General features: G+C 44.9%; 1 protein-coding gene across 1 annotated transcript in view; it reads right to left on the minus strand.

Moving 5' to 3' along the window:
• The window catches only part of ITIH2 (inter-alpha-trypsin inhibitor heavy chain 2), a 286,914-nt gene that overhangs the window by 167,202 nt on the left and 98,060 nt on the right, over nt 1-21,652 (minus strand). Inside the window, exon 14 of the mRNA XM_069229266.1 lies at nt 5,377-5,516. Within this exon, the coding sequence (XP_069085367.1) occupies nt 5,377-5,516 (140 nt within the window). The remainder of the gene's footprint in view (nt 1-5,376; nt 5,517-21,652) is intronic.

Genomic DNA, 21,652 nt, shown 5'->3' on the forward strand with positions numbered 1-21,652 from the left:
TTCTGCAATTTTTATTATTTAACAAATTACACTGCACTTGATTTGGGAACAGACCTGCATGACACATGAGGGCTCTCCTATCTTGTGTCTCACCCTCTAACTCACTTTGCTGCACTAATCTTACACCCTCATTTATTAGCTCCGCCTCTGCTTGCAGTACCAATCGTCTAATGCAATCAGAGTAGAAGAGTGCTTTTGTCACCTCTTCCCCCTCCGGGCTTAATATAAATCCTATTTGCTTTATATCCTCTGACTCAATCTCACATAGGCTTGGGCACAAGGCGATAACTTCTAAAAGGCGGGTACGATTCAAGGGTTTTAACTTCCTTCACCGTTTCCTCCCGATCTCTCTTCCCCAAGGCTCCAAATACATCGACCTACATTTCCTTCCACAAGCACTTTCCTGCTCCCTCTTATTCTCAGGGCCTTTAGGTGAAAACGAGACCCTGCTCTTCACAGGGCAAATTGGATTATCTAAATCTCTGCACCCCCTCCTTCTTACTGATCTCTTTGTTCTCTCCCTCTAAACCACTACTTTCCACTCTTTCTTTTAATTCTTCCATTTCCACTTCTACCCCTTGACTACCCTTCTTTCTTTTTCCTCGCTGACTAAGTTCTCTGTGGGGCATACTAGGTATTTTTTGTGATGTGGCTCCTTGCTCTAGGGCTAATACTTCCCACTCTTGGCCACAGTCAGTCCTTAAAGTGTTAGCCTGAACTGCCTGCACTATCTTTCCCTCTCTCCCTACAGATGTCTTGCTTCCAATGTTGCCCTGTTTACTTCGCTTCCTATATTGGGGTTTATTGTGGAGACTATGCAAACCATATCCCTTTCTCCCCCATCTGCAATTCCTCTTCATCACCAGCATTGGATGTTTGGAAACATATTCTGACTGTTGATTTAATGACTGTATTATAGTTGTTTCCCCTCCTTTATTTTGTTCAGGGGGATCAAGGGTGTCTATTCCTTGATACCTTTTTTTCCAATACAGGTCGTACTAATGCTGGCATACTACTATTAATACATTTCAGCTCATTTGTTATCCCTTGCAATTGATTATTATGTACTTTACCCAAACTATTATTTGCTGTCAGCACTTCTAAAATTGCTTGCAGGGTCTTTTGCATTAGGAACATTACATCTAGTAGTGACTCAGCAGGTACGGCAGTGGTATCTAATGCAAATACAGACTGTCTGCCCAAGGGGGAAGACGGCATAAGTGTTCTTATTTTGCTTTCCTCTCTTCCAAGTCCCTCCAAGCCTCCTACAAGACCCTCCCGCTCTTCCATTCTCTCAGAGCCAAGGCAGGATGGGAGTCCCTCTTCTAATCTTATACCACCCCTGGCTTGCGGTGGAAGGCATGGGGATGAAGACTGACTAGGTTTCAATGAAACCTTACGCCCATTTGCCTCCTCTAGCCCCTCCTCTAGGAATAAATCCTCTAGCTGCAATGAGTCTGAGATCTGAAAGTCATTCCTTCTGGGTCGAGCAATTTCACTCTGATTAGGATCAAAGATATTATTTCCCTATGATGCCTGTGATATATAATGGGTCTTTTTAAAATATTTCCCAACAAATTCTCTGATTGATACTCCCAGTGAGGTCTCTGAGGGTTTTTCACCGCTGTCTTCATGGTCTCTCTGGGTATCCTTCTGATCCAACAACTGAGGTATATTTCCTCCTTCACCTTCTTCATAATTCCCTTGTAATACTTCTGAAAGCTGAAGCACCCCCAAAGGCTCCTTTGATTTAAGACCTGTCTTTGGTCCCTTTTTTACAGTATGCCATGTGCTCGAGCTTTGCTCCCCAGCATACTGCGTGCTGTGTATTGTATACTGTATACTAGTACTATTCTAGACACTGGGTAATATTCCACGATAGATCACAGTACTCCACACCCCACGAGCTACACTGTAGGGGTTCTTTTAGCTCTTTTAATTCTTAATTGAGCGCCGGGGGGTAGCAAACCGCATTGGTCTAGTACCAGCCGCTTCCGCACCACCACCAGGAGCTAACTACCAGCACTACGGCTCTATTTTTTCTCCCCCAGAGTTACCAGGGCCCCCAAGTTGGAGTCAAGGTAGCCTGAGCTCCTCTCGAACTGCAGGCTAGGACCCACTGAGCAGCTACAGCTGTCCACGTTTTCCAAATGCACCACAATACACAATATTCAGGAGTTTCCTTATGTATGAAAACGGGGCTCAGAATGGATTCCTTCTCTTCTTATCCTTTACGAATGGACTTCCTCGCCACCAAAAAACTCCAACCCTGCAACGACTTTCTCGTGGTACTCCTGCTTTAATGGTGCTTTAGTGGCGACTAGCACTCCCTCTCAACTGCTTTTCCGCGGTGTCCACGGTGTCCTTCTCACGGCACTGGCGCTACCACGCCCCCTCCTGCTGCTGTTACTGCTTACAGTTTGCTGCGCCCCTTGTTCCACGCCAACCCTGTCCTTACACTTCCCTGGGCATAAGCGCGTCAGCGAAAGCCCGGCATCCGCCCCGTCCACAACAAGGCACAGAATGTGCCAGGAGGCAGGGGACAGGTCCCAGGTATGGGAGCACGGATGCAGGCACAGGAGCCAGCAGCACTCTGTGCAACACAGTTTGGCAGCAGAGGCAGCGGTGCCGGCTCAAAGAACTGTCTCCGGGCCGCAGCGCTAAGCGGAAAATGGCGTACTGCTTGGAGGTATGCAGGTTAGGGAAGCGCTATGCGCTAGGCACTTCTTCTTACCAGTGTGCTGGTGTGCCAATATACAGGAGGTTTGTTGCTGGCTGGAGTTGCTGAGGCTATTAAACCGCAGCAAAAATGACAGCGAAGCAGGAGCAGTGGCAGAAGCAGCGGCAACTACGTCCCCCTCACGCCCCCACAAGCCAGAAAGCTATGAGGAATTCCAGAGGAGCCCACACCGCACCACACGTCTCTCTCTCTGCTGCCGCTGCTGCTTGCCAACTACCGACTGTCCCGGTTCTGGTCATCAAATATGCTTTTTAGGTCTCACTCCTAAGACGTTCAAGGACTTGAAAGCTCTGCTTCAGGGTCACTGTGCTGTGTGTTCTCTGGTCTTCAAATCTCATGGAAATCCTGTTTTCTCCAGCTTCAGCTGGTTCATAGAAATAAATGATCTCACGACTTGGTCTATAATGGTGGATGAAGTTGGCAAACATCACATTTTGTGCAGGTTCTGTTGTATGTAACGTTTACCGCCTGCATCCATATTTAATTTTAGGAGACATTTTGATGAGTTTTTCCGTGTGAAGTTACACCTCTGAGGAGTTTTTTCCCGCCATTTGTGTTTTGTTTTAGGTTGCAAATTTTGAAAAGTCTGTAAAGCACAAGGAGGTTATAAAGATTTAAATTCAGTAATCTGTGGAGGAACTAACTATATGTGTATATGCCTATTCAATTGCAGCATTTCACATTGTTACGGTAGGGATTTAATTACTGCCTGTGTCACCTCTCTGCTTCTGCTTGAGAAAAACACAAGGGCAATATCTTCCACTCAATTAGTTATTTATGAGAACAGTCTTGTAGTGTTTACCACAATCTAGTGTTTTCCTCAAAGTTTTGTATATTCATTCATAATCACTTGGACTACTATGACTAGCTTGGACTTGTTACGTGTGGAGGATCATTTATCCTCCGTCCATTCGCACATCCTACCACTGTTCTACACGTGGGATGTGTCAGAATGGTACGCCTTCCCAACAGAGGCATAATAAGGAGAAATATCTTTATTTCTCGTCATCATTTCCTCTTTCCATTCGTGATGCATTCTGTAGCACACATAGAAAGAGGAATTTGCCTTTGAGGATTCTCTTTATGCAGGAAGGTAACCCTTCCTGTACAAAAACAATCCTGCTTGTAATGCAGGCACACTTGCAACATGGAGCAAGGATGTCTGCATCGGTGCAAGGCTGCACTGTGTGCGTCAATGCAGAGGATGAGTAGGAATGTGCCATCTATTAGTAAATATGGCACATTCCTGCTCTCTCCATTTGATGCAGTGCAGCAAGTTGCCTTGCTGCGTTGCGCCACATAATAGTAAATCGGAGCCTTGAATTTTAATGGACCTGCATGGCCACCATCAGCCAGAGGCACTAACCCAATGTGTTTGGATACATCTTCCCCTACATATCTTTTTCATCTAACCTGACAATGTTATTGTCTGTCCTTCTGAAGTAATTAAAAGGTTACATGTGTCACTAAATGGAACTACCTAATACGGTCTTTCATTTCTCTTAGGTTTATCATGTCTGCAGGGCCACTCCCTGAATGTATAAATCACTACATTTACATAAAATAAGATAGTTTTAAGACTTTCCTTAAAAATATACTGCCTGGGGTCTTTGGGCATAAAACGTGGAGTAAAGAAGGCAGGACAAGCCATTCTTTTTCAAAAGAGTTCACATTTCTGTATAAACACTTATATTTATCTTATTTCAGATTTAAATAATGCTGTTGATAGTTTCATTTCCAAAAGATATTTAAAAAAAAAACATTATAAATGTATAGATTTGTGTGCAAAGCTAAAGGTTGTTTCTGATTATAATTATTATCCGTTCAAGAAATATTGTTAGAGAACTTCAGTCTACCTGACTACAAAGCTCTAATAACATATACAATTATAAACGTTTTTTATCAACTGTTGCTGTGTCACAGCAGTGAGTTATCATTTTCAGAAACTGAAATAAACGATAGAGGGTCTCTGTTAGAGCCATGCATGATATTTCAATATTTTGGTATGTAGGGCTTGCTGTTGTGCATTGTGGAATATCGCAGCGCTATGAAAACATCACGGGCCAGATGTAGCAAAAACAAAAATTTGCGAGTTGCAAATTGCGAGTCCATGCGACTCACAATTTGCAACTCGCAAACCCCATGGGGACCTCTTCCAATTTGCGAGTGGGTTACCATCCACTTAAAGTGGATGGTAACTGCGACACCATTTGCGACCGCATATGCGGTCGCAAATGGTATTGCATACCACTCAGAATCGCAAATAGGAAGGGAACACCCCTTCCTATTTGCGATTCTGAAATGCATATTGCGGTACCGCCCCACATCTGTTACTACCACCTTGCTTATTGCTGTTTGTTTTATTACAGGCATAGAAAGCTCTGACTGCAGGCTGAACACAGATCTCAACAGCAGATGCTTCATCTACTGAGCTATGGCAAAGTGCAAGCCAAATGCACAATACGAAGAGCCTCTAATGTTGTATTTTCAATGTTGCTTTTACCATGGATGAAGAAAGGATTAGCACACATCCCTAATTTTGAACGGCAGACACACCCCTTTCATGATTAAGCCAACATTCAGCCCAGGCACGATTGATTGGCCTGGCTTTCACAATGCAGCTATTTCCAGCTTACCTCTCTGCCAGGAGCTGGTTGATTGTAAGATGAGCCCAGTATTGCCTAGCAAAGTCAGGGAAGGCATATTTACTCTCTTTCAGAAACTCATCCAATTCTTCGAGTTCTGCTGTTATGGTCGTCAACAGTTTGGCGTTTGCCTGGAAAGAAAACACAGCGTAATAACTGCAAATTGAATATTGATAAACGCATTTTCTCATTTAATTTAATGCCCCTTACCCCCTTCTGCATGAATAAGATATTTTTCCTGTTTCCAGTCAATGTTTTAGCGCTACAGGGAGGATGTATGAAACATTTTAGTGGTTACCAAGTCTGCGATTCACAAACTCACAGCCTACGCGACTGTAAACGCTCAAGTTACCAAAATCACGGCATGAGACAGAATTCCAAATTATTATGAACGGGGGGGGGGGGAGGGAGCTTGGTCAGTAGAAATGGGTGAAAGTGAGCATATTCCCCTAAACCCACTGGGGCATACACAGGCAAGGTCCTGATTTACTGTACTTTAGCATGGGAGATCGCATGATGGCAGTGTTTGTCAAAAGGCATTTCACACTAGAGACTTGACAAGATCACAGCACAAACTGGCTTTTTAGCAAGCACAACCGATTCGCCATAATATTTCAAACAAAACCAGATCTGTTAAAAAGAGTGATCTTGGTTTGCTTGAAATCCAAGTGCAAAATGAAACCATGAGCTAACAAGCATTTGCAATGCAACATGTCTCGCAACTGCTCAAGTTAGAGCTATTAGTGTTGTGGATTCCTAACTGGACTTTTCTTGCCACATAAATGGAAAATTAAAAGTTAAACAGTTTCACATAAGGGAGCCGATTCACAGTGCCACAGCCGCCATGAGCATCAGCGTGAAGAGGGACACAAAAGGAAAAAAAGTTTGCTTGCAGTTAAACTAATTGGCAAAGGTGCAATTAGCCATGTAACAGGGGCGATGGACAAGGCGGTAACAAAACCTTCCCATGGAGGGACAAAGGTAAACCATTTACCAATGTCATCAAAGGATTTTTTGAAGGGCAAGCCCACAAACGAGTGGTAGTGATGGGCGTGAGGTGGCCGTTGTTAAAAGCCCAGATACTTACCAACAGGTCGGAAAAGCAGCACTTGCGCGCTGCAATGCTCGACCTAAAAAGACAAAACTGCAAACCACACCTTTTGCGACTGTGCTCCCAGACTGTGGCGTTTGCCTCTAGAAAATGTTAGGATGGACTTTATGGTTCTATCAGAAGAGGACGTTATTCAGGTCTTTCTGATAGAGCCACCCACCGTCTAGGGATCTAGATGTGGTGCCCCTCTGCAACCTTAAACCACTGATTGTAATGTTTTCCTACGTGTGGTTCCTGCACATACAAGTAGTGCCCAGATTAAGAAAGCCCTTAGTTGCAACATTAACGGTAGAAGGTGATATGCAAATGCTGATAACAAAATAACATAATTTCAAATATTATACAATTAACTTGACTTTATGCATGCTGCATTGAACCTGTAACAATGACTAGATTGGCACTTACCTAACTGTGCCCACTACCCTTCACCGTGCTCACTTGGGGCCAGATGTAGCAAAGGGTTTTACCCATTCTGTGTCTATGGGAAAATTCGTTGGTACATATGGCCCTTGGTGTCTTAACTAGTGTACGGGAGCATACTGCTGCAGTCCCATTCAGTCCTTGGCATCGCAACTCAAAATACCAAGAATTGTGCAGATCACTCCGCCACAGTCATTTGGAGTATGTCAAGGGCAGTGGGATCTTTTTCATTCCACCAGCATGCCATATGCTTCCTGGGCCCTTCAGGTGGGGCACAAGCATGCAAACCTTTCTCATGCACTAAAGAATTGTTGCCCTCATTCCATGACCTCCCATGAGATCGCTCCTCACCGCCGGAGGGAGATCTACTTTCAGACACCTGAAGACAAGGTTGAGAGGTCTGAGCAGGGGATTTGAAGTACAGTGGATTTCTTTTTTACTAGGGAACCAATGGCGTAAGTGCTGAAATGAGGCAACAGGTTAATTCAACTATGCTACTATAAGGCAGTCAGATTAACGCGGTACTCGATAGAATAGGGTGCCACGGTGTTTCCATTCCTGTCCTTTGGTTTTAGACAACTTATTGTAATTTGTGATTGGGTAATGGAACATTTTGCGGAGCCAGCCAAGACTACAACATCCACGGTTGCATTGGGTTGCTACATAAACATCTTTCTTTATACAGCACGTAAAAGAACGTCTTTTGTTTCTAATCTATTTGAAAACTGGTCCTGAATTACAGTGTCATGTGACATAGGGCACTTTGTGCACCTCATAAGAGCAGGGTTATAACTTCTTACCATAAACTATCAGGTCGTTCCTAGGATGTTCTATTTTGAATAATAAAAATATCACCTGGCACTTTTTCACGACTGCTTCACAGACAAATACCTTAGAAGGACTCAATGCAGTTGCTAAAGACATGGAGACAATGGAAATTCTACTTCTAAGAAGCTTTCCCATCCCCAGGGCATTAAAACGCTCTGAATATCTCTGATTCGGTATAGGCTTCTAGGCACGTAGTGTGCTGTCTGAACCATGGCAAGGACAGCGCACACATGCTCACCATATCTGCCTGCGTACACCACATATCCCTTTCAATTGTGCTAATATTAACTTTTTTCTGTGATTTATCCGTTCTTATACACATAATGTGTAAAACCTCATCGTGAGCTGTATCACTTATATTAGCAAACTTGTTGGCTGGCACCAAAAGTTTAACAACACTGTGTGAAAAATATTTTGCATCATATTTGTACTTGTGAAATAAATAGTTCAAAACCTTCAAAGTTCTAGAAGTAGATCAGCGTCTGCCAGTTGGTGAATTTTTTAAAATGTCATATTACAAAGCCTAGACTGGTGAAATATTGCACTGAGGTTTTGAGTTACATAGATGGAACTGGAGCATATTTCCACACGCACATGGGCCTAGGTTTACTCAGGATTTTGCGCCTCTTGCACTGTGCTGCACAATTTCCTGCTCCTGTTGTGGCTCTTTCTCATGGTACGTAAACAGTCGAAATGCTTTGCGTCACACACGTCACCAAACAAGATAGCCTCGTTTGCGTCATATAGGCTGCACTGCCACCCCACTCACCGTGGGTAGTGAATCACTGTCACAAGATCTGACAGCAGACAGAGCGCAAGGAGAGCCTAGGTTCCCCTTTTTCATATGGTAGGGGGCCCAGATTTTTATCGGCCTCCAGCATACATACGTTTTCACGAAAGTGAAATATGCACAAACATTTGGACCGACTTGTGCGGCATATTATTTTAGCTAATTGGTTCAATTGTATTTGCGCTTGTTAAATGCAGATAACAGCACCACATTGCACCCTTGCAGTCTGTGCTATCCTGAAATGTCAGTGCAAACGCTCCATGCCACTGGTGCAATCTGTGGCGTTATTTTTTTATTTTACCTGAGCAGCAAGCGTATTTGTTCCCTCCATTTTGAGTCTGAGTGGCGTTATGGAAGGAACAGAGGTATTTCAAAGCAGTGCCAGTTTTGTGTTGGCACAGACCGTAGCGCGCAGTTCGACATAGTTATCTGATGTTTCGTGGAACCGCATTTCTTGGATACAGTTTGTTGTTTGATCGCTAAGAATACTTGAAGCCTTCTGAAGCCCTGGAGTGTAAAGCTATTATTGCACTTGACTGTGATAACTTCACAAGTGCATGTGCGCGCAACAAGCGCTTCTAATCAGCGGCATTTATCACTGTTCGACTCCATGGAGCATACGTTACAACGAAGCCCGCAAAGCTAGGGCTCAGTATCTTGTGGAAACCCTACCTGAGATGATCAGATGTTATGCAAGATAGAACAAGCATTTGGAATGCAATAGTCTTGTGTTTGCTCGAGTTAGAGCTCATAGGGTTGTAAATTACTGACTGGACTTTTATTGCCAGACAGACTGAAAATAACAAAAGGAAGAGAGCGAGGGTGAGCTGGCCCTGGAAAAGCCCCCCTCAGCTGTGGTTTATGTTTACAGAGGGAGCTGGTAGGGAGGAGGGACTGAACAAGCACCCACACTGTTGAGGTGAAACAAGCAAATGCCAAAAAAAAGTCCCTTACAGAAGAGATAAACAGGACATAGCGTAATTAGACAGTACTTTGTGCTGCTCCTAAAGTGAAAAAAGGCAGGACAAAGAGGCAGAACTGACCACTAGCAAGCAAGGATTTTTGAAGGACACTGCAACTAACAAATCAAAATGATGGAACTCACTCCATTGTATACTTTAGTATACAGCAGGCCGAACGCTAACGCTCAACCTAAAAATGGGCAAGTATAATGTGTACTATTCCAATACATAAAGAGTAATTTCTGCAAAATTATATATTTTGTGAAACTTACCCTTGAACTTTGGCCACAGCGTAGAAAGTTGGGCTGACGGGTGATTTTTAAATGACCTGGCAGGAATATGTTGTTGGGGCCTGCCATCTCACAGCTAGTGCCAGCCCAACATTTGTCCCTTCCCAAACTCAACATTGTTTTTGCACATAAGTCAAACTAACCCATGTAAATAACCTTTTTTCAGAGTGCACAGGAGCTCTTTAAGTTAGAACAGTTAGTTCTGCAAACATGTATGGTTTTAATCACACAATATTTTGAGTTAGTATTCCATAACCAGGAGTCTTGTGGGGACGGTGAATATGCAGTACTCGGTTTAAATGGCTTATATATCCTGCAAGTGTAAAAACACCCGCAAACTTGTATGTTTGGCGATATTCAAGAAACTCCTCTCCGACTTCCTTCCCTCCCCGAAACATGTTGAAGATTGACTCCTGTCAATGGCAAGATTAAAAATCTTTCCATAGTGGAATTGGCAAGGGATCACCCTCACAATTGGTGAGGATTTATGGAAGGTTTTTCACAGCGAAAAATATTTTCCCTGTGGAGAAAACAAGTTAATTCTTGTATTTTGCACTTCTTCTGATACGTGTTAATGTAAAAATATGTGTATATGTTAGCATGTGCAGAAATAATTCACAAAATCTTGGCTGTTGCAGATTTTCCAACATAACCTTGAAAACATTTGTGAATTCCAAAAATGAGTTAATCTCTATCAATGTGAGGTAAGAAATCACAGGTGCAAAGTCACACTTTTTCTGTGAATCAGACCCAAAATGAAGATTAAGGTGAATAGCTTCATATTTGGAACATCAGGGCTAACATGCAATAACTGTTTCCTTTGTGTCTCCTGTCCTGCTGTGTGTGTGTGGGAGGAGGATGAGAGTTTGGTCGAAATACTCCAGCGCTGCTAATGACAAGTGAAATCCAACACTGTCTTTGTGACTAGGAGCCTCTGCTCCCAATCAGATAATGCTTTTGTTAGGAAGGTTTACCACCCCCACCCCCCACCCCTGTACCGAACCTACAACCTTTTTTATGACCCATTTTAAATTGTAAATTGAAGGATTCATGTAAAGGCGTTGCAAGATATTGGGTTATTAGTAGAGAGTGGTACGTGCCCACCTCAAGTAATAGTAATAGTCCTTATCAGGGTGAACTACAAATACCATTAAATAAACCCCAGCTCAACTCCTTGCTAGTTATGGCACAGAACAGATAGCCTTAACTTAGAAGTAATGTGTACAGTATTTATACAGTACTAAAAAAGTAATAAAGTCAAAATGCAAAACCGTAAACAATCCCCAAATGAATTACAGAAATAGAGTAAAGTTTAATAAACAAAATGACACCAAAATGGCTAACATACCAAAAAAGGTGAATCAGCAATATGCATTTTTTTAAGTTTTGAGTAGAAATAGCACCAAGAATCACAAAGTGCCAATGGTAGTTAATGGTTGCGGTAGAACAGGACCTAGGCACAATGCAACTATCACTGCATGGGTCGGATACACTAATCAGGTTTCTCCTGGTCACTTATTTTACCTTCTGACTTTAGTCCTGTAAATTCCCATCCACCATAGGGGTACACCCCTATAGCACCCCAGGACCTCAGGGGTGGCACTTAAATGTTCACAGAATTGCAGGCAGCAGTCAACAAGTGGGTCCAGTCCAGGTCCAGTTGACACTGGCCAGATGGACTATTGCAGGAAAACACTTCCTGGAGCTTGTTGTAGACCTGTAGCTTTAATAGAAAGCCAGAGGGAGAGCAAGTCTAATCCTATACACTCTTATCAGGTTTCAGACAGCTTCTAATCTTCCACAGGACCAGGAGTGTTCTGAAATGGGTGCCTGGAGATGCCACATTTATGTCTGGCACAAGTTAGTAGGTGAGAATGACCCCTAGTACGCCCTAATAAATACAGTAAATACTCCTGGGGCTATCCCTACACACTTTGGGCATTTTCAAGGTGGTCAAGGTCTTCAGCCACACTAAACTGGGGATCTGAGGGATGCATGTATGTGTGGGTGTGTGTGGGGAGTGTGCTATGGTAATCCTCGTGTCCTCCCATATCAAACAATAAAATCCAGTTTTAGACAGTCCTTATACCCACAACAAACTCGGAAACAGGAGTTTGGTAAAAAAAGGTAATCAGTAAACAGATATTGGATACACACTTTTTGCCATCTTATTTACGTAATTTGAGGGGTACCACAAATGTGATATGTGGAAGCCCAGCAGACTTCTCAAGCAGGTCTTGACACTCCAGCAGATCTGACACTATTATGCCAACAAGGGGTCCACTGTGATGAGGACTGATTTGGCTGTGGGCAAACAGAAGGTGCAGACCTGTGCGCTAGCTACATCTGCCTTTGACAGTGTGACAGGGTAGGCCTCTTTGATATTAATCAAGTTCTTGAGCCCAACCCACAGGCCATCTTGTCAAGAACAGAACAGCTCCTCCCCATACTCAAGACCTTTTGTCCCTGTCTTGAGAGCAAGTTCACACCTCATTTACACCCATTAAAATGCTAATTACTGTCTGGCAGAAGTGAGCGCAAAATGCAGATTTAGCTTCTAGGGTCTTCAAGCAGGGCAAAGTGAACTTTATAAAAGTTAATTTTCCCGTAACATCTAGAAAAATTCTAACTTCACCATTGAATTGGATTGTTAATAACTTTAAAAAAAATAGTTTAAATATTGTTCATGCTAGTACCATTCCAGAGATACAGTATTAGTAATTAATATTACATCCTGACCGTTTCCCATGGAACACACAACCCTGCTACAGTGAAAATAGCTTTGAGGTGACTGTCACTGTAAGGACATGTTTAACATTAACATTTCTCATGTCCTACTTGTTTCGCTTTTTTGCTTATGCAGGGTCACCCCCAGTCTTTTTGCCTCCTGCCTCCTTTTTTTCTGACCTGTTGCTGTTGGTTTTTGAACTCTGAGCACTTTACCACTGCTAACCAGTGCTAAAGTGCATATGCTCTCTGTGTAAATTGTATGTGATTGGTTTATCCATGATTGACATATTTGATTTACGAGTAAGTCTCTAGTAAAGTGCACTAGAGGTGCCAGGGCTTGTAAATCAAATGCTACTAGTGGGCCTGCAGCACTGGTTGTGCCACCCACATAAGTAGCTCTGTGATCATGTCTCAGACCTGCCACTGCAGTGTCTGTGTGTGCAGTTTTAACTGTAAATTCGACTTGGCAAGTGTACCCACTTGCCAGGCCTAAACCTTCCCTTTTCTTACATGTAAGGCACCCCTAAGGTAGGCCCTAGGTAGCCCCAAGGTCAGGGTGAGGTCTATGGTTAAGGTAGGACATATAGGCCCTCATTCTGACCCTGGCGGTCTTTGACCGCCAGGGCGGAGGACCGCGGGAGCACCGCCGACAAGCCGGCGGTGCTTCAATGGGGATTCCGACCGCGGCGGTAAAGCCGCGGTCGGACCGGCACCACTGGCGGGGTCCCGCCAGTGTACCGCGGCCCCATTGAATCCTCCGCGGCGGCGCAGCTTGCTGCACCGCCGCGGGGATTCTGACCCCCCCTACCGCCATCCAGATCCCGGCGGTCGGACCGGCGAGATCCGGATGGCGGTAGGGGGGGTCGCGGGGCCCCTGGGGGCCCCTGCAGTGCCCATGCCACTGGCATGGGCATTGCAGGGGCCCCCGTAAGAGGGCCCCTACATGTATTTCACTGTCTGCTGCGCAGACAGTGAAATACGCGACGGGTGCAACTGCACCCGTCGCACAGCTTCCACTCCGCCGGCTCGATTCCGAGCCGGCTTCATCGTGGAAGCCTCTTTCCCGCTGGGCTGGCTGGCGGTCTGAAGGAGACCGCCCGCCAGCCCAGCGGGAAAGTCAGAATTACCGCCGCGGTCTTTCGACCGCGGAACGGTAACCTGACGGCGGGACTTTGGCGGGCGGCCTCCGCCGCCCGCCAAGGTCAGAATGAGGGCCATAGTAATGTGTTTTATATGTCCTGACAGTGAAATATTGCTAAATTAGTTTTTCACTGTTGCAAGGCCTGTCCCTCTCATAGGTTAACATGGTGGCTACCTTTAAATCTGGTTAAAGTGTAGATTCCCTTTGGGAGTGGATGGACATGTGGAGTTTGGGGTCTCTGAGCTCACAATTTAAAAATACATCTTTTAGTAAAGCTGATTTTAAGATTGTGTGTTTGAAAACGCCACTTTTAGGAAGTGAGCATTTTCTTGCTTATACTATTTCTGTGACTCTGCCTGTTTGTGGATTCCCTGTCTGGGTCAGTTTGACAGTTGGTCTGGTTGCACCTCACACTAGACAGTGACACAAAGGGGGCTGGGGTGTAGTCTGCATTTCCTGATGAGCCATCTGTGCTAGGAGGGAGGGGCGGAGTGGTCACTCACACGTAAAAGGGCTGTGCCTGTCCTCACACAATGCGGTCTCCGACCCCCTGGTGAGTGTCTGGGGCCTGGCCTGGGAAAGGCAGGATTTCACATTCAAAAGAGACTTTACTTTGAAGTAGGCCTACTTCAAAGGAGAAATTGGGTATAAGAAGGGCACCCAAAACCACAGACTTTAGAACACTTCTGGAAACAAGAGGAGCCTCTGCCTGGAGAAGAGCTGAAGAGCTGAGGAGAAGTGCTGCCCTGCCTGTGACTGTGCTTTGTGGAGCTATCCTGCAGTTGCTGCTTCTGTCAGAGTAAGAGGGCAAAGCCTGGACTTTGTGTGCCTTCCATCTTGTGAAGAAATCTCCAAGGGCTTAATTTAGAGCTTACCTCCTGTTGTTTGAAGTCTCAGGGACAGCAAAGACTTCTCTTTGCCAGCACCTGGAGTTTCTGGAGAGACTCCTGCTCTGACAAGTGGTGCCCTATACAGTCCCTGGGCCCTTGAAAGGAAAGCTGGTGGAAATCCAAGGAAATCGACTTCGGACAACCTCGGACCGACGCCGCTGCTGAATCCGGTGACTCCGCCTGCAACTGACTCCGTGATCTTCGTTGGAACACGATGACCTTCGCAGGCCCAACGCCGCTGCAGACCCGCTGAAGTCTGCAACTCCGTGGAAGTCGCCGCACCACGTCATGACCGACATCGCGCGAAGAGCACGGATTCAACGCTTCGCACAGATGCCACGATCCCCACCTTTGCGCATCAGCTTGTTTTCACTCTTCACCAAAGGTACTGTACTTGGGGGTCTACGCGACTCCGTGTCCGGCGCCGCTGGTGTCAGCTTGTTGGGAACGACTCCGTCACGACGCCGTGTTAACACCTCATCGAAGCATTTTGTGTTTCTAAGTGCTATTTTTGAGTTTAATCTTTAAAAATTAATAACTTGACTTGTGTATGTCGGATTTGGTCTTGTTTTGTTTAGATAAATATTTCCTATTTTTCTAAACTGGTGTTGTGTCATTTTGTAGTGTTTGCATTAAGTTACTGTGTGTGTTGGTACAAATACTTTACACCTAGCACTCTGAAGTTAAGCCTACTGCTCTGCCAGGGGTTAGCTGAGGGTGATTCTCTTTTACCCTGTCTTGAGTGGGGGTCCTTGCTTAAACAGGGGGTAACCTGACTGTCAACCAAAGACCCCATTTCTAACACTACTTTTAAATACCACCTACCCTGCCTTATGGGCAATAACACCTATAGTGGTGACATGGATATTTAAAACGAAGATTTAGGCCTGTCAAAAGGCCAGCAGGCATGTTTACATTGTCACTGTAGTGGATAGCACAATGGGTGATGCAGTATATTTGTGAAATTTAACTTACAGGTCTTGGGTACACATTGGTACTATATACTAGAGACCTGGAGGTAAGTTAAATGGATGAATAAGGTGGATACCAATGCAAAAATTTTGAAAGGAGGAGCACACACATGTTACTGCTGATTAGCAGGGCTAAAGTGCAAAGTGCTACATCCAGCAAATATAGGGTTCAGCAAAAAAGGCAAAGTAATCCAGTGTGACCCTACATAAAGGACAAATTTCCAACAAGCGTCCCACTCCAATTTGTGAGTTTCAAGAAAATGCATTGAAGGTTTGTGATTGCAACTGAAATCACAAACCATTTGTTACACCTGACAGGCTTAGGGTGGTCTTCCCCCAACTTTTTGCCTGCCTCCTTCCATTTTCTGAACTCACTTTTGCTGGTTGTAGGACTCTGCACACTTTACCACTGCTGACTAGTGCTAAGGTGCTTGTGCTTTATCCCATAAACATGATAACAATGGAGCATACCCAATTGCCATATTTGATTTACTTATAAGTCCCTAGTAAAGTGCACTGGGTGTGCCCAGAGCCTGTACATTGAATGCCACTAGTGGGCGTGCAGCACTGATTGTGCCACCCACATAAGTAGCCTCATAACCATGTCTCAGGTCTGCCATTGACAGGCCTGTGTGTGCAGCTTCACTGCCACATAGACATGGCATTTAAAACTACTTCCCAAGCCTTAAATCCCCTTTTTCTTACATATAAGTCACCCCTAAGGTAGGCCCTAGGTAACCCATAGGGCAGGGTGCCATGTAAGTAAAAGGCAGGACATGTACTTACAGGTTTTACATGTCCTGGTAGTGAAAAACCCCAAAGTAATTTTTCACTACTGTGGAGCCTGCTCCTCTCATAGGCCAGCATTAGCAATTCCCTTCTATGCTTTTAGGTGATAATTTCGGATCTGAGAGGAACAGACTTGTCATGTTTGATATGGTTGGATTTGTAGCTAGAAATCCTACTTACCGATGAAGTTCGATTCTACATTACTATTTCAGAAATGACACTTTTAGTAAGTAGGGATTTCTCTGCTCTTAATGCTCTCTGTGCTTAACAGCCTGTCTCCAATCAACTTCTGGTCTATGCTGGTTGACAGCTCCCCTTGTGTATTCCACCCAGACAGCCCTAAACACAGGGCACTCAGCTGCATCTGCATTCATCTGCATACTGATGGATCTGAAGGGTGGAGGGACTCTCACTTATACTTCAAAGGCCAGTGGCCTGCCCTCGCACAAAGGACTGATAACCCCCAACAGAGCTCCTGGCAGACAGAGCTTCATTGAAAGGGAAACTTTGCATTTTAAAACCACTCTTTGAAGTTTCCTCCACTTCAAAGGCACTTTTGGGTATATATACTGGGTTTGTGACCCCACCAAATTAGACACTTCTGGACCTACAACTAGACTCTGTGGAAAGGAATGCCCTGCTGCCCAAAGGACTCATCTGGACTGCTTTGCTGGAACGACTGCTGGCCTGTTTGCTGCCCTGCTGCCTGCTGACCCCTTACACTGCCGGAAGGGCTCTGCCTTCCTCCTCAAGTGCTCTCCAGGGTGCTTGGATTGAACTTGCCTCCTGTTCTGAGGTCTCACGGCTATCAAAGACTTCACTAAAGAAAATAAATTCCAGCGCATCAGAAAATAGACGCAACACCTGCAAAATTTGGTGCAACACCTGCTGGATCGATGCAACACCTTCTTCGCAGCTGAAAAATCACCTCATCTCCTGCCAGATTGACGCAGTACCTGTTGCCCCCTCTCAACGTGTTCTGGATTGACCACACATTGTCCCTGGGTGTCAAAATATCCCCGCGTCGCAGTGATGAACCAAGGATGTGCTCCCGGAAACTGAAGCTGCGTGGAAAGAAATGAGGCGTTGCCTTTGCTGTGCCGGAAACATCAACGCATTACTTATACTTTTCGATGCATATCTTCTTCTGTGGCCCTTTGCGTCATTATTTTTTACGCATCCAGGTACTGTGTGTTAAAAGGATACAACTACTAATTCTTAAGGATTGAGACTCATCTAAACCTTTAAAAATTGATATCTTGACCTGTGCATATTGGATTTTTGTCATTTTTGTCTTTTTTATTCAGATAAATATTATCTATTTACCTAAACTGGTGTAGAGTACTTTTTGTAGTGTTTTCACTGTGCTACTGTATGAGTTATTGCACAAATACTTTACACATTGCCTTCTAAGTTAAGCCTGCCTGGTCTGTGCCAAGCTACCGCAGCATGAGTGCAGGATAATTTAGGCTGGTTTGCGACCTACCCTGATTAGGATTGTGGTTCCTACTTGGACAGGGTGCATACCTCTGCCAACTAGAGATCCAATTTCTAACACCACTGGTCATTTACCAACATTAGAATTGTGGTGGTAATTGGTTCCCAAAGGGGATGCTCTATTTGTAGTACAGCTCTCCCTTTAGGAACCATGATGGTTGGCCTTGGGCTGAGCAGACAGTGAAAATATTTTGCCAAAGAAACCTCAGTAGATACTGCCAGTGGGGTAGTTAGTGACCAAAACAGAGTGGTGAAGCAAAGGCGGTATGGGCCCCAACGCAGGCAAGGAAATTTGCAACTTTTCCTCACTGAGTAGCCAACGCTACTGTACCTCCTGCACTACTCATAGCTACATCCCCCACATATGGCAAGAGCACATAGGTGTATTTTCACAGAGTGGCAGTGTGTGTCCCCATAAAAGGTGCTCCCTATAAAAATTAATAGGAAAGCAGTCATTTAAAATTCAGCGTATATGCCCTGATGTAGCAACTGGGTTTACCCATTCTAGGGTTTCCACATGGTCCCTATGTGGACAATTTTCCATTTAGAGCAAAAAACTGCTTTCTCAATGTAGTACACTGTTTTTAATAGAGTACACATCTTTTTAATCAAGAAGGCTGGATTCTTAGATCCAGTGCCCACTCAACTGTCTCCTGACTGGACCAAATACTTGTGGCATTGAGAAACGTTTATAAAATTCAGTCTCCATCCTCCACAAATGATGAGATGTGCTGTACCACTTTAAGTGAAGCTGCTCCTTGATACTGTTAAGATTCCTTATAAAGCAAGCAATAAGTGACCCTGTTGCCCTGGATGTCCATGTGAACTCTTTAAATGTGAGATATTCCAATAATATTCACCTTTCCTTCTGGCTCTGGTGTTGAATTATTTGGCCCAGCAAGGTCATTTGGGGTCCCAGGACATATGTCAACTTCTCTGCCCAGTTACTCAGCGTAGGATAGGACTGGAATCAAGCACTGAGTTGGATCATGCAGAGGTTTTCCAAAGGTGGAGTAAAACAAAGAGAGCCTCCAAGCTATACTGTGGGAGACTGCCGGTGAAGATATGAAGCCCAAGCCTGCAAACCTTCACTGTCTGAGAGTCATTTCTGCATCTCCTTATTGCATTAGCTCTGCACTCCGCAATTCTCCACAGCCCCATGTATTTCTACATAGACCCTGTATCTCTTCAATGTTACACCTATTGTCAGGCACTGCATCAATAAAATACCCCATTTCTCTAAACACCTTGTATGTGTTCACTTCTCAATGAGCCATAAATAATTTGTCTACAGCCTCTGCAATGTTTCATTGTCTTATCTCTCTACAGCAGCTAAATGTCTTCAGTGTCATGTGTGTGTATGGCTTCTGCATTACTTCATTGTCACCTCCTTCTAGGTGGCTCAACACCTCTACTTTATCAGACCTTTCTACAGCCCCACCTGCCTTCAGTGCCCCATCTATCCACAGAACATATCATTCACAGCACCCTCTCTTTGCACACACGTATTTATCCATCATCTCTTCTAAACCCCACTCAAGGGACCGGAATACCTCAACAGACACCTCAGCTTCTACGTCCCCACCCACCTCCTCCGCTCCTCTGGCCTCGCACTCGCTGCTGTCCCTCGCATCCGCCGCTCCACGGCGGGTGGGAGATCTTTCTCCTTCCTGGCGGCCAAGACCTGGAACTCCCTCCCCACCAGCCTCACTCCGCTTTCCGGAGACTCCTAAAGACCTGGCTGTTCGAGCAGCGATAACCCCCCCTTTTCCCCTAGCGCCTTGAGACCCGCACGGGTGAGTAGCGAGCTTTATAAATGTTAATGATTTGATTTGATTTGACTCATGTTTTCACTACCTGTTGCTCCCCCCACTGTACCCTCACCTCACCACAACTGCTCCACCCTAAGTATCAGCCCCTTTATTTATAGCCAACCAGACATTTCATCAGAAACCCACTATCTCATTACAGACTCGGTATCCTTTCACATCCCCAGCATATCCACACAGTGCTCAACATTTCCCACAGCATGCAGCACCATCTCAACATAAAAAGTAATCTTTAATCAGACCCAAAATACCTCTGTAGCGGCATCTATTTGCAGCTCTGTCTTCAATCCATATCTTCAGCATGCCATTACAGTCCCATATTCTTTTGACAGTGCATGCATTTCTTCACAGCCCAATACTCTCTCCACAGATCTTTACATATCAGATCAATTCAGTGATTATTTCTCTCCACAGTTGCACTTCTCCACAACGCCAGCATCTCTCAACAGCACCAGCTTATCTCCACACCCTTAGCATCTATCAACGGCCTCAGCATCTCTTCCAGCTCGACCTTCTCTCCAAAGCTACAGCATCTCTGCACAAATTATTCTTTAAGGAATAAACAAGTGCTGAATTTGAGACAATAGTTGCCGGTGGGAGCCACCGACACTTAGTTTTGGGGACTGGCACTTATTTTCCTGAATGTGGGGAAAACACACAGACAGATAGGGAGGATGGAGGAAGAGAAAGATGGCAAAATTGTCACAAACAGAGAAACCAGGGATTCGCCACAGTGAGATAAAGGGGCAGGGAGTGTCTGGTAGAGGATTAGAGGCATGAGGTGGAATTAAGAATGCCTGCCTGAATACCAGCTTCAGAGCAGCGCTCTGGACACTGGCACTCTATCTTTTCCAAATTAAGCACTGAGAAACACTCTCTCAAGCTATTTTGTAGGGGATGGTGTGGGCATTGATTTTGAGGCAGAAACATGGGGAAAAATTACACTTCGGGGAGAGAGTGTTAGGAGGGCAAGCCCTTCCCTGAATCTCGCTTGTATCATCCTCCAGGGACAAGACAGACTCCCCTTCCCAATTTGTTGTTGGCTGTTAGGTAGCATTTACACCTCCCACTGTCCTCAGCTCTACTATCATTCAACCCCAACTCCCAGCTCCTTTTGTTTAATTTACTGCTGTTGTCACCATATATACAGTAATGTTACTCATCAGACACCTTGGTGTCTCTTCCTCTAGAAACGCGTGATCTTGACAGGGCAAAGTCATCTTTCCATTGTTCTGCAAAGATAGGAGCAAAACGTGTCTGTAGGAAAGTACCCTCTTTTTGGGATGTTTACACCCGCGTTTTACTGCTGTCAGTATGCTTTGACTGATTTCACTGGGATCCTGATAACCAGGACTCCAGTAATTGTGCTCTCTCCCTCTAAATTTGTTTGGCTAGGGCTTTGCACATTCCACAATTGGCATACTGTCCATATAAGTCCCTAGTATGTGGTACGTAGGTACCCAGGGCATTGGGGCACCAGGGGTCCTTCATGGGCTGCAGCATGTATAATGCCACCCATGAGAATCCATGCAAAATGTGACATTGCAGCCTATGTGAAAAGGTGCATGCACCCTTTTACTACAAGTCACTGCACATAGTCACTGTAAGTCACCCCTATGGTAGACTCTCCTAGCCTAGAGGGCAGGGTGCAGGTACATGTGTTGAGGACACACCTGCATGAGCAGAGGTGCCCCTACGAACTCCAGCTCCATTACACTGAACTTCGTAAGTGCGGGGAACCCACTTTACCAATGTACTGGACACAGATCACTACCTGTATCCAATTACATAATGGTAACTCCGAATCTTGGTATGTTTGATATCAAACATGTCGGAATCATAACCCAGTATTGGTTGTATGATTCCATGCACAATGGGAGCTCCTTAGAGGGCCCTCAGCATTGCTCCTACTAGTCTTCCTGGGTTTTCCAGGCAGCCAGAGCTGCTGCCACCCCTCAGACAGGTTTCAGCCCTCCTGCTGATTCAACAGCCCAGACAGAGGAAGGCAAAACAAAGGAT

This window comes from Pleurodeles waltl, chromosome 4_1 (assembly GCF_031143425.1).
Source record: "Pleurodeles waltl isolate 20211129_DDA chromosome 4_1, aPleWal1.hap1.20221129, whole genome shotgun sequence".
NCBI classification, from domain to species: domain Eukaryota; kingdom Metazoa; phylum Chordata; class Amphibia; order Caudata; family Salamandridae; genus Pleurodeles; species Pleurodeles waltl.